We start from the raw sequence: 13,537 nt of genomic DNA on the forward strand, positions 1-13,537 counted from the left end.
TCATCATAGGTGTGATCATAATGTACTGTGGCCTCGAACTCCTGTACTCAAGCAATACTACTGTCTCAGCCTCCTGAGTAGCTGGAATTACAGGCACTCATCAGCTTGCCCACCCTGTAAATGATTTTTTTTTTTTTTTGAGATAGAGCCTCAAGCTGTCGCCCTGGGTAGAGTGCTGTAGCATCACAGCTCACAGCAACCTCCAACTCCTGGGCTCAAGCGAGTCTCCTGCCTCAGCCTCCCAAGTATCTGGGACTACAGGTGCCTGCCACAGAGCCCGGCTATTTTTTGGTTGCAGCTGTCATTGTTTGGCGGGCCTGGGCTGGATTCGAACCTTAGCCACTGGAGCCACAGGTGCAGAGCCTGTGAATGATATTTTTTAAAAAGTATGTGGCTCGGTGCCTGTAGCTCAGTGAGTAGGGCGCCAGCCACATACACCGAGGCTGGTGGGTTCAAGCCTGGCCCAAGCCTGCTAAACAACAACTGTAACCAAAAAATAGCTGGATGTTGTGGCGGGCACTGTGTCACAGCTACTCGGGAGACTGAGGCAAGAGAATTGCTTAAGCCCAAGAGTTTGAGGTTGCTGTAAGCAGTCTAAGAATCAGATGCCATGGCACTCTACTGAGGGCAACATAGAAAAAAAAAAGTGTGGGCCCAAAACAATGGCTTACACCTGTAATCCTAGCACTCTGGGAGGAACAGGCAGAAGAATCTTTTTGAGAACAGGAGTTCAAGACCAACCTGGCAACACAGCAAAATCCTTTATCTATTAAAAAATAGAAAACTTAGCTGGGCATTGTAGCTCACATCTGTAGTCTCAGCTACTTAGAAAGCTGAGGTAAGAGGATCGCTTGAGCCCAGAAGTTGGAGGATCCAGTGAGATATGATGATACCACTGTACTTTAATGTGGGCAAAAAAAGAAAAATGGACGTGTGATTTTTCTTTTTTGTTGTTGTTGTTTTTTTTGTTTTTAGCAGACTGGGGCTGGGTTCGGACCCACCACCCCCCTGGTGCATGTGGACGGCACCCTACTCACTGAGCAACAGGCACCTCCAGGTCGTGTGATTTTTCAATGAAATTTATTAAATTGTTGTCAATAACTATGCTCTCCTAAGCAATTATGGCCTAGAAGACAAAGATTATCAAGTTTGTCAACTATTAACAAACCAAGTTAAGTCACATTGCTAAAAAATATACCTAAAACAAGAAAATATTGCCTTAAGTAAGAAAAATCCAGGCCAAGGATGTTGGCTCACATCTGTAATCCTAGCACTCCTGGGGAAGTCTAGGTGGGAAGATTGCTTGGGGTCAGGAGTTTGAGATTAGTGACAGCATGACCCCACCTCCACAAAAAAATAGAAAATTAGCCAGGAGTGTTGGTGTATGCTTGTAGTCCTAGCCGCTCGGGAATCTGAGGCCATGAGAATCACTTGAGCCCAGGGGTTTGAGGTAGCAATAGCTGAGACAACAGAGTGAGATCCTGTCTCAAAAAATAGAAAAGAAAAAAAGAAAGAGAAAAGTGTATATAAAGTATCTGTCCCCCTGTCCAAGATATACTGTAATCTGACTTATTTTAGTAGTATAAAGCTATATGTATGTGCAGAACTATTATTCTTTTAACTGATAAAGCGATAGCTTTTCTTTTTTCTTTTTTTTGAAACAGTCTCACTACGTTGTCCTCAGTAGAGTGCCATGAAGTCACAGCTCACAGCAACCTCAAACTCTCGGGCGTAAGAGATTCTCTTGCCTCAGCCTCCCAAGTAGCTGGGACTACAGATGCCCGCCACAATGCCTGGCTAATTTTTTGTTGTTGTTACAGTTGTCATTGTTGTTTTAGCTGACCCAGGCCAGGCTCAAACCACCAGCCTCGGTGCATGTGGCTGGCGCTGTAACCACTGTGGTACAGGTGCCAAGCTGATATTTTTCTGTAAGATTTTTCTCCTTTACAGGTCAATAATCACAACCCAGAGAAGTAGTTCTTTCTACCACTATCCTACCAACACTAATATTAAGCTGGAAAGGCCAGGCAGAGTAAAGTTAAATTTTATACGTATCTTTAACTGTATCCTAAAGCTGAGTACATTGTTTATTCATAGTTAGATATTACCCTTGTCTTAGATAACCCCATTAGGGCAAATAACTATGCAAAAGGTAAGAGCAAGCATATATTAACTTTTGTAATAGTTTTACAAATAATACCCAATATACTAAAAACTGTAATTCCAGGGCAGCACCTGTGGCTGGCCCCATATATTGGAGGTGGCTGGTTTAAACCCGGCCCCGGCCAAAAACTGCAAAACAAACAAACAAACAAAAAAAAAGAAACTTTAACTCCAGATTTCCAGAGTAAACTTTTAAATTTTATAAATTGTTTTCATGAACCAAAACCTAAGTTCAAATTTTTCTTAGGAGTTCAAAAAAGTAGACACTTCAAGCAATTCAGATTGAGTATCTCTAAACTGAAACATCCAAAATGTTCCAAAATCCAAAAATTTTTGAATACCAACATGACACCCAAAGGAAATGCTCACTGGAGCACTGCAGATTTTCAGATTTGAGATGCGTAACTAGTAAACATATAAACACCAATATTCCAAAATCTGAAATGCTTCTGTTCCCAAGCATTTTGGATAAGGGATACTTACCCTGCCTATATGTGTTTGTGCAAATCTAACATCTCAGAAACAATAGACTTTTCCGACTGTGTAAAGATTTAAATTTAAAAATTACAAAGTTTGGCTTGGCACCTGTAGCTCAGCATCTAGGGCGCCAGCCATATACACTGGAACTGCCAGGTTTGAATCTAGCCCAAGCCTGCCAAACAACATTAACAACTACAACCAAAAAACAGCTGGGTGTTGTGACAGGTGTCTGTAGTCCCAGCTACTTGGGAAGCTGAGGCAAGAGAATCACTTAAGCCCAAGAGTTTGAGGTTGCTGTGAGCTGTGACTTCATAGAACTCTACTGAGGGAGCAACATAGTGAGACTCTGTCTCAAAAAAAAAAAAAAATTAATCCAAGCGCTGTGGGAGGCTGAAGATGGAGAATTGCTTGAGCTCAGGAGTTCATGACTTGCCTAAGTAAGAGAGAGACCCAGACTCCTAAAACAATGGAAAGATCAAGCATCACAAGAATGGAGAAGCATGAATCCTATGTGCTCAATTTTGATATGAGGACAATTAATGACAATTAAGGTTATGGGGGGGAGGAAAGGCAGAAAGAGGGACGGAGGGAGGGGGGTGGGGCCTTGGTGTGTGTCACACTTTATGGGGGCAAAACATGATTGCAAGAGGGACTTTACCTAACAATTGCAATCAGTGTAACCTAGCTTATTGTACCCTCAATGAATCCCCAACAATAAAAAAAAAAAAAAAAAAATCAACCAACAGATCCTTAACCAACTCCTAAGAACAATAGGTTATTTCTCATAGAGAAAATGATTCCTCCCTTGATAGAAATGCTACACTTAAAATATTGCTATTGGATGCCATACACTCATTTCTTTACATGATGAACTTGAATTTGTCAATGACTGTTTAATGCCTGTTGTTGTGTGACCTAAGAAACATTGACTTTGGGGAAAATGTGGAAACAGCCTCCTTGGCTAGAAAGGGTATATGTGAATCTTAGTAAACGTGGAATGTAAAGGTCTTAGCAAAATAACTAAGAAAATGCCAGGAAAGCTATGTTAACTAGTGTGATGAAAAGGTGTCAAACGGTCTATGAACCAAGTGTATGGTGCTCCATGATCATACTTATGTACACAGCTATGATTTAATAAAAAAAAAAAAAAAATGGAAAGATCCAGTCAGGCGCCACGGCAAGTGCCTGTAATCCCAGCACTTCCAGAGGCTGAGGCAGGGGGATGCCCACGGCCTGAGTCTGAAGTTGCAATGAGCTATGAATGCCATTGCACTCTGCTGAGGATGGGACTTTGTCTCGACCAAAAAGTAACTAATAAATCAATAAAAATAAAAAATAAGGAAATAAAAAAATTACCGAGTTTGATTAGTGACTGGTTGGTTAACTGTCTTGTTTTGTTTTTTTGAGACAGAGTCTCATTATGTCGCTCTTGATAGACTGCTATGACGTCACAGCTCACAGCAACCTCCAACTCTTGGGCACAAGCTATTCTCTTGCCTCCACCTCCCAAGTAGCTGGGACTACAGGCACCCACCGCAATGCCTGGTTAATTTTTTTAGAGACAGGGCCTCGCTCTGGCTCAGATTGGTGTCAAACTCCTGAGCTCAGGCAATCCACCCACCTTGGCCTCCCAAGTGCCGGAATTACAGGCATGAGCCCCTGCGCTGGGCCAGTTAACTGTTTCTTTAATGTGAGAGTAGGATACACCACTATTCCTACTAAACAGAATAGCAGCAGACCAGGAAACAGATGATAATACTACTACAGAGCTATGTTTCTTAACATTTGCACTGCTAGTTCCATCAAGAACCTGATGAAATGGTGGGGTGCACTGGTTCATGCCTATAATCCCAATATTAAGAAGGCCCAGAAAGGACTCCTTGAGGCCAGGAATTCAAAACCAGTCTAGGCAACATAATGAGACCCTTCTCTACTTATAAAAAAAAGGAAGAAAAAAAGGAATCTGATATAAGTTATGGTTTCTCCCCTCTGAAGACTGTATTTGTAATGTGTGAGTTAAGTAGGAGCAAGTGTTAATTAAGAAATACTGGAATCTATGCTCACAGTAAGTTAAATATTGTTTTAAACTTTTCCCCTTTCTTATAGCAAGCGCCTGTTGTCCCAGCTACTTGGGAGGCTGAGGCAAGAGAATCACTTAAGCCCAAGAGTTTGAGGTTCCTGCACGGCACTCTACCCAGGGCAACACAGTGAGACTCTGTCTCAAGAAAAAAAACAACAAAAAAAAGCTTTTCCTCTTCTTGCCTCTTTTCCTATGTCCCTTATTTCTATTCACCAGCCTAAAATAATGACCATTAGTACAGTAAGATGAACGTGAAATTTAGTCTCTCTATGCTAACCTTAGCAGATCTGCTTTTTATTTTCTAGTTAAACTGTTTATATGTTTTCATAAACTTAATTTTTCTACCTCAAACCCAAATGCTATCTGTGATTTCAGAAAATTATCGGATTTCTAATAACACATTATTTTACATGGAAAAGTGGAATGTTAGGATTTCCTATACTCTTAAGATACTACATAGGTTAAAAGTTTTATACCAAAAGTTTTCTTTTAAGTTAACCATATTAATTAGTAGAGGTAACAAATATACTGTCTTATTTTGATGCAAATTAATTAAACGAAAATATTTCAATCATCCTGGGAATAAAGGCCATTTATAGCTTATATTTTATTCAATGTTGATATCAGCTTTAAAGAAGACCAAACTGAAAAGTGATATCAGCTTTAAAGACCAAACTGAAAAATAAGCAAGCAATAGTGATATACTTTAATATTTTCCTTTATCTTTTATATTCACATTAAGTTACAAGCTAAAAGTGATGCCTTGCACTTAGGCAATGAATATAAACTTTAAGGTAATTCTATTTGTATTATACACCTTACCAAAATCCTTACCTTCTACAACCTGCAATTGTTTAAAATCAAAAGAATGTGATTATGGTTCCCATTGATTTTCATGGGTCATATTATACAGAAAAATAATACATACATTTCATGAATGTAGAAATATCCTACAAGATTCACTACTTTTGTTCTGATTGTCTATTCATAAAAAATATAGCATATTGATAGAGCCACATTTCACAGAGTAATATGCCACTGAGCATTTTTCACAAGTATAAATGCTTATTTTTTTTTTTTTTTTTGAGACAGAGTCTCATTATGTCGCCCTTGGTAGAGTGCCGTGGCGTCACAGCTCACAGCTCACAGCAACCTCAAACTCTTGGGCTTAAGCAATTCTCTTGCCTCAGCCTCCCAAGTAGCTGGAACTACAGGCACCTGCCACAAGGCCTGGCTGTTTTTTTGTTGCAGTTGTCATTGTCGTTTTTAGCAGCCGAGGCCAGGGTCGAACCCGCCAGCCTCGGTGTATGGGGCTGGCGCCCTAACCACTGAGCAACAGACGCCAAACCTATAAATGCTATTTCCAAAAATCAAAACTTAAAAAAAAAACATTTAAAACTAGATTTCATCCTAAACTCATTTTCCAGTTATTCAGCCAAAATATCTTGGTGTCCTCTTTGACCCTTTCTCCTCCCTCTATATTCAATCTGTCAGGAGCTCCTATTGGTCCTATCTTCAAAACAGAATCTATCATCCGACCACTCCTCACTTTACTCACTGGGGCCACCATGATCTTGCCATAATCCTTTATCAAAACAGCTTCCAAACTGGTTACTTTCTGTCCTAACTCACGTACAGCCTGTTTTTATACAGCCTGTTTTTAAGGGAGCATTCAGTGACCTTTTAAAAATCTATGAAACTCAGCTGCTTTATAATGACACTGTATCACTCCTCCTTTCATAACTATTTGCTCCAAAGTCTTCTCAATAAAGCCTAATCTTAACAGTGCAACCTGCCCCAGCCCCCACGTTCTCTATCACCCTTAACCAGCTCTATTCTCTTCTTATTTCCATACCTCTAGCCATCTAAAAAACTAGAAATTTATTTATTTATGTTTATTCTGATTTGTTTGCCCTCTTACCTTAAAATGTAAGCCCAGTATTTCTACCAGTTTTGTTCACTGATGTATCCTAAATGGCTAGAACAGAAACTAGCATGTAATAAGTGTTTCATAAACAGCACATGACTTTGTGTGTGTGTGCATGACTTTTTTAAATGTCCAACTCCTTGCTGGCCACCTGCCACAACACAAAACATCTGAAGTTAAATACTAAGCACTCCAGAGGTTATCACACAGATATTATCATTCTAAAACTGAAAAGTCCACTTCTAGGGCCCAAGAGAACTAAAAATCCATGTTCACACAAAAACATGAATATGAATGTTCACAGCACCATTACCTCAGTAGGCAAAGAGTAGAAATAACACATATGCTCACCAAGTAACAAAATGGATTAGCAAAATGTGGTAAATCAAAGAAATGGAATATTATTCAGCAATAAAAAGAAATGAAGTATTGACACAAGCTGCAAAGTAAATGTACCTTGAAAACATTCTAAAATGTTTTTTTTTTTGAGACAGAGTCTCACTTTGTCACCTTGGTAGAGTGCTGTGCTTTCATAGCTCACAGCAATCTCAAACTCTTGAGCTCAAACAATCCTCCTGCCTCAGCCTCCCCAGCAGCTGGGACTTCAGGTGCCTGCCACAATGCCTGGCTATATTTAGAGAGCAGGTCTTGTTCTTGCTCAGGCTGGTCTCAAACTCCTGAGTTCAGACACTCTATCCTCCTCAGCCTCCCAGAATGCTAGGCATGAACCACCACACCCAGCCACTAAAAAATGTTTTCTGACACAAAAGCCACATATTACACGATTCCAGTGATAGGAAATGCTAGAAGAGGCAAACCCTTACAGATATTAATAGAAAGCAGATTACTGATTGCCAGTGGAGGAAAAAAGGGAAGAATACAGAGTGACTACTAATAAGTAAGGGGCTTCTTTGGGGGAGTTATAAAGTAGTGATAGACAATCAGCCACAATGGGGTAGTCCCACTATGCTGCTGTGGATGCTGCAGTGGGGGGCCTGCTTGAGCCAGGAGTTTGAGGCCAGCCCAGAGAATGTATCAAGATCCTGCCTCGGGCGGCGCCTGTGGCTCAAGGAGTAGGGTGCCGGTCTCATATGCCAGAGGTGGCGGGTTCAAACCCAGCCCCGGCCAAAAAAAAAAAAAAAAAAATTACAGTGGCTCATGCCTGTAATCCTAGCACTCTGGGAGGCTGAGGCGGATAGACTGCTTGAGGGAGACCTTGTCTCTACTAAAAACAGAAAAAACTGGCCAGGCATCCTGGCAGGCTCCCCTGTATTCCCAATTACTGGGGAGGCTGAGGCAAAAAGGATCTCTTGACCCCAAGAGTTTGAGGTTACTGTGAGCTATGATGACACCACGGTACTCTACCCAGGGTGACCGAGTGAGACTCTGCCTCAGAAAAATAAATAAATAAAATTAAATTTTAAAAATCTGAAAAAGACAGTAGCAATGGATGGACAACCTTGTAAATACTAAAAAATAATAAATTTCAACACAAAAGTTTTTTTAAAAGGCTGAATTTTACGATATGTTTATTATATCTCATGTTTTAAAATTCAAAAACAAAACCAAAACAACTAACAGGACTGCTCAGCTCAGAGTTCATTGCTCACTAATAAGGGAAAGCTAAGGGCTGGAAATGCCTTCTGGGTTGTACTCAGTTACAAGAATCCCATCAACCAACTAATCGCAGCTGAAGATTTTTTAAAGGGCAGAGGATGTTGGGGGAAAATACTCATCCGTTAGTAGCAGCAAGCAGAACTTTTATCTCACACCCAATCCATTTAAATCCAATCACCCCACCTTCAGATATATCCTAAATATTACTGTTTTTCCTAGCTGGCCCGCCACCATCTCTCCCCTGTCCAGAACTAGCTGGACAACTTCGTGACTGACCTCCCACTTCTACTCTTGCTCACAGTCTATTCCTAGACAGCAGTTCATGGTTTGTGAAAATGTGTATCAGATCACTTCACTCAGGAACCTCAGAAGACTTTCTGACACATTCAGATTTTACACAAGTCCATACTTATGTCCCAGAAGGCCTTATACCTTGTACTTGCCCTTGCGATCCTCTCTAGCCTCACTTCCTACCACTCCTGCCTGGTGGCCTTCCTCCTGTTCCTTAAATATGCCACACTCAAACATGCTAAGCACTTCAGGGACTTTGCACTTGTCTTTTTGGCAGGGAATGCTCTTCCCCAATAAGCGAATGGCACCCTCGCCCACTTGTTTGATATCACATTTATAAATATTATCTCCTCAAACAGGCCCTCCATCATTTATTACTTGTTGCTCTAACCCTGTGATTTTCAATCAGTGTGAAATGAGAAGATCTTAGGTGTGCCACAAAAAATTTTTAAGGATCATTAATTAAATTATCTTTGAAAGAAGTTCAAAGCACAGTAAGTATATATATATATATATATTTTGAGATAGAGTCTCATTATGTTGCCCTTGGTAGAGTGCCGTAGTATCACAGCTCACAGCAACCTCAAACTCTTGGCCTCTTGCCTCAGCCTCCCAAGTTGCTGGGACTACAGGGGCCCACCGCGACGCCTGGCTATTTTTTTGTTGTAGTTTTCACTATTGTTTGGCAGGCCCAGGCTAGGTTTGAACACTCCAGCTCCAGTGTATGTGGTTGGTGCCCTAGCTGCTGAGCTACATGGGCCGTACTCTTTTTTTTTTTTGGATCAATATAATTTAAGTGTGTGTGAAAGTTTAACTACAGGTACAAGAGTGCCACAAGATAAAAAAGGTTGAAAAACACTGCTGTGAGCTGTGACTCAGGGTGACATAGTGAGACTTTGTCCAACCCTCCAAAAAAAAGAAAGTCTGATGTGTGTAACCCATCCTGCCCTTTCAAAAATTTACTGCAGTATAGTGAATAGCATGTATGTACAAACAGAACCAGAAAAAAAAAGTTGTACTTTAAAAAAAAGGTAGGAAATTAACCTCATATAATACAAAAAATTAAGTCTTGGAATTATTTACAAACTTTAATAACCTATCATTTCCTGAGAATGTGTTATCACTGACATTGAAAGGTCTAACAAAAGTATGAAAAATAAACTTATCACAAACCCAGTGTAGATCAACATCATGATCTACATTAAAGCACAAATTGTTTTTCTCATATTTCTGAAAAACACACTGTGTAGGTGCCAGGCACGGTGGCTCACACCTGTGATCCTAGCATTCTGGGAGGCTGAGATGAGTGGATTGCTTGAGCTCAGGAGTTCAAGACTAGCCTGAGCAAGAGTGAGACCCTATCTCTACTAAAGACAGAAAAACTAACTGGGCCTCAGCCTGTAGTCCTACCTACCAGGGAGGCTAAGATAAGAGGATGCTCATGCCCAGGAGTTTGAAGTTGCCGTGAGCTATGACTGTACTCTACCAAGGGCCACAAAGTGAGACTCTGTCTCAAAACAACACTGTGCAAAATACTACTACAATATAGAGTATACTAGTCAGTAACAGGGATTTATTTTTAAAATTTTCCAGGTAGTACTATAAGAAAATTGCTAAAACATAACATTTAAAACAACACGGGGGCCAGGCAGAGTGGCTCGTCCCTGTAATCCTAGCACTCTGGAAGGCCAAGTTGGGTGAACTGTCCTGAGCTCACAGGTTGGAGACCAGCCTGAGAAGGATGGAGGCCCCATCTCTAAAAACAGCCAGGCGTTGTGGCGGGTACCTGTAGTCCCAACTATTTGGGAGGCTGAGGCAAGAGAATCTCTTGAGCCCAAGAGTTTGAGGTTGCTGTGAGCTAAGACACCATGGCACTCTATCAAGGGTGACAGGTGAGACACTCGTCTCAAAAATAAATAAATAAATAAATAAATAGCAACAACCAGAAAGTACTACCTTTTTACTAAAATTTTTACTAAATACTCTTGCAGTTACCTCACTACTCTGTTACTTAACAAAATTTAAGAAATTTTTGTCAATAATAAGATAGATAATTCAAACCTAAAAACTTGTTTCAAAGTATACATATGTTTAGTAAGATCCAATGGTGGCATAAGTCCTTCGACAGCTCAACCATCATTATAAAATAAAAGTAAGAACACATAAAAAGGAAAATTTAAGCCCAGTATAATCAACACTAAAAACATTATGAATTGCAAATTTTGCTAAAGTAAATACAAATCATGAACAGCTTCTCATCTTTTACCATATAACAAATTAAGTTGTAAGAAATAAGCTAAGTCTTTTAGCACTAAAGATTACTAGCTGATTCCCTAAGAGAAGATTTGCTGTACTTAACAATAACAGGAAGTTCTTCTTGTATAAAGTAAGAAATGTATTTTAATAACTTTTTCCTTTTAACATTAAATAGTGCCTTTTTTAAAAGGCAGTAAGAATGGAAATGATGAGCACTTACAAATAGCTCCAAAATAACAGCAATAAACCTGCATTTGCCTTCTACTTACCCTAAAACTTTAAACTGAAGTTTCCAATACACTTTCATTTTTCTAAGCAGACAAGCTTTTTTTAAAAAAAGGGAAATGAAAGAAAGAAAAAAAAAGAAAATTTAAATCTAAAGGACCTACAACTTACTACTACATGTCTTTTAAGCAAACAGAGTACTTAAGATGTGACAAGTAATACACTGAAACGGTGACAAATTACAACATTTCTTCCAAACTAAACTCTGTATTTATTAAGCTCCCAAACTTATTATATATTATTAAACTCAACACTTTTCTTAAGAAATTCTCATCCAGCACCAAAGCAGACAGCTTACCTAATAAAATCACTTTTCACTCATTCTTTTATTTATGAGTTTTAGCTAGGATTTGTGACTAAAAAAAGGACTCATTCCTGAAACATTGGTTATGTTTTCATTTACATGAAACTGATACAGGAACTCAGCAGATAATTTGCAAACCAACTAGATCAATAAAGAAAAATAAAACATACAACCTTAAATCCCTGGAAGATACAAGGAACTGCCATCTGTGAAGTGTATAAAGATCTCCAAAATTCTCTTTCAAAGTCTTTCAACTAAGATTATTTTTGCAGCTAATCTAACGGTTTCTGCTAAAATTTCACAGTACTGAGAGATTTCCTTTCATCACTGTAACTGAGAGCACCACAATACAGTTCAGTTTCTAGATTCAAATTACTTGACCTGCTTTTTATTTTACCTTTAAAACACTACAATTCATGCAGTTATTTCTCGCATTCTCTGCAAAAACAGATGACGTACACACAGGGGAATCACCTCCAGTGAGATACCTTATTACTGACTCCAGCTCCACAGCAGAGCCCGTGAATATTCACGCCAACTGACCCCCACTTCTCCCGACGAAGGGCTCGGTCAGCAGCTACCAAACACACCTTCCTCTGCACAACTTGGAGGCCCCGCACAGCGACCTCGTCCAAACCCCTTCGCCCCTTACTTCCTGAATTCTGTAACCCCAGGGCTTCGTTTTCTGTAGGCTATCTTACCTTCATGATGCTTCTGGGACCGATACACCCTCGAAAACACCGGGTTCACCTGCACCTGGAAGGGAAACAAAAGACACCCTGTCAACAACACCACGGGCACCCCTCTGCACTGGCGGAGGCGGAGGGAAGGAACTGAGCGAAGACCGAACCCCGAAGAGCGAACCGCGCAGGGCGTCAGCCCCCGAACCATCATCACACGCCGAGTCGGGGCTCCCTCCCGCCTCGCCATCCCCGCAAACTCAGCCTCCCACAGAGCTCGGCGGCTTCCAGTCCCCATTGTCGGGACCAGACGGAGTTTCCCGTCTCCGACAATGACGCCATTTCTGTCAGAGAAGAAACTCACAACAAGCCCCGAGTCCGGCGCTGGGCCGGCCGCCCTCTCCACGGGCCTCCGCGCCGGGTCGAGCCCCCGCGGCCGCACAGCTCCGCTTGAGAGCGGGAGCCCAGCCGGCGGCCGTCCAGGGGCCAGGCGGGCCTCAGGGCCGCGAGCAGGACCGACCCTCCGCAGAGCCTCTGCCCATGTCCCGTCGCGAATGGAGACCCGACAAGTGGGAGCGGGATCAACATCTGCCGCCGACACCGGGACGACGAGAGCCGAGGGCCCGGGAGGCGGCACGGCCCTCCATCCGCCAGGGCCCCCCACTGAGGCCCCTAAGCCGCTGAGTGTGCGGCCACCCGACCAGGGGGCGGCTCGGACACGGCAAAAGCTGGAGGGGGGGCGGGGGCTGCCGAGAGGCCGAGGCCCGGAATTCGGGCGCTGGCGAGACCACCACTACTATCTTCCCCTCTCCCCGGCCGTGCCCAGTGACTCCCAAAAGGGCTCCCTTAGGAAACCGCGAAAGCCCCGGAAAACGTCCCTACCTTCCTCAGAGGCGAGATCTGACCCTGGCACGTCCAGAATCCCCTCTCCTCCTCCCCCCCAAAACCAGCAGGCCCGGGGGAAGAGACTGGGAAGAAGGGCGGTGGGTCCAGCGGCTGCTGAGGCTGAAGCTACGGCTCCTCCTCCTCCCGCGGCGGCGACTGGTACCTTTGTTTGGCGGCCGCTCTCCGGCTCCCTGGTTGGGGGGAGGGGGGACGACGAAAAATCCCTCCCGGACTGGAGGTCCAGGCCCCTAATCGCGCTGCCCTCCAGAGGACGGCGGCAATGGACCCTCTGCGGTTCCCTCCAGGCAAAGGCCCAAGCGGTGGCCGTGGCGGCGGCAAGCTTAAGCTCAGGAGTCTCCCTCGGCTCCGGCGCCCGAGCTCCTCACTCCGGACCCGACTGACGGGCAAACATCGCTTGCCCCCCACCCCAGGTCCCCCACTTCTCTCTTTACTCCCCTCCCCTAGATTTTTTTTCTCCTCCCCTACCTCTTTCCCGGATGGCCTCTTAGACGACCTCGGATTGGTTCGGATTCATTAGAACCCGCCCATACCCTGTTCCTATTGGTCCT

The 13,537-nt window shown here is 42.6% G+C and overlaps 1 protein-coding gene across 5 annotated transcripts in view; it reads right to left on the minus strand.

Moving 5' to 3' along the window:
* Positions 1-13,414, minus strand: part of ARID4B (AT-rich interaction domain 4B) — a 166,160-nt gene extending 152,746 nt beyond the window's left edge. For 3 of the 5 annotated variants that reach the window (XM_053605849.1, XM_053605850.1, XM_053605851.1), the window contains exons 1-2: positions 12,966-13,393; positions 12,105-12,159 (exon numbers count right to left, since the gene is read on the minus strand). In XM_053605849.1, coding sequence (XP_053461824.1) covers positions 12,105-12,110 — 6 coding nt within the window. In that variant the 5' untranslated portion in view covers positions 12,111-12,159; positions 12,966-13,393. Of the gene's footprint in view, positions 1-12,104; positions 12,160-12,965 lie in introns of all 5 variants that reach the window. The other 2 variants (XM_053605847.1, XM_053605848.1) reach the window with 2 other exon arrangements.
* Between the last annotated feature and the right edge of the window lie 123 nt (positions 13,415-13,537).

The sequence above is a fragment of the Nycticebus coucang genome, chromosome 10, assembly GCF_027406575.1.
Source record: "Nycticebus coucang isolate mNycCou1 chromosome 10, mNycCou1.pri, whole genome shotgun sequence".
Taxonomy (NCBI): Eukaryota; Metazoa; Chordata; class Mammalia; order Primates; family Lorisidae; genus Nycticebus; species Nycticebus coucang.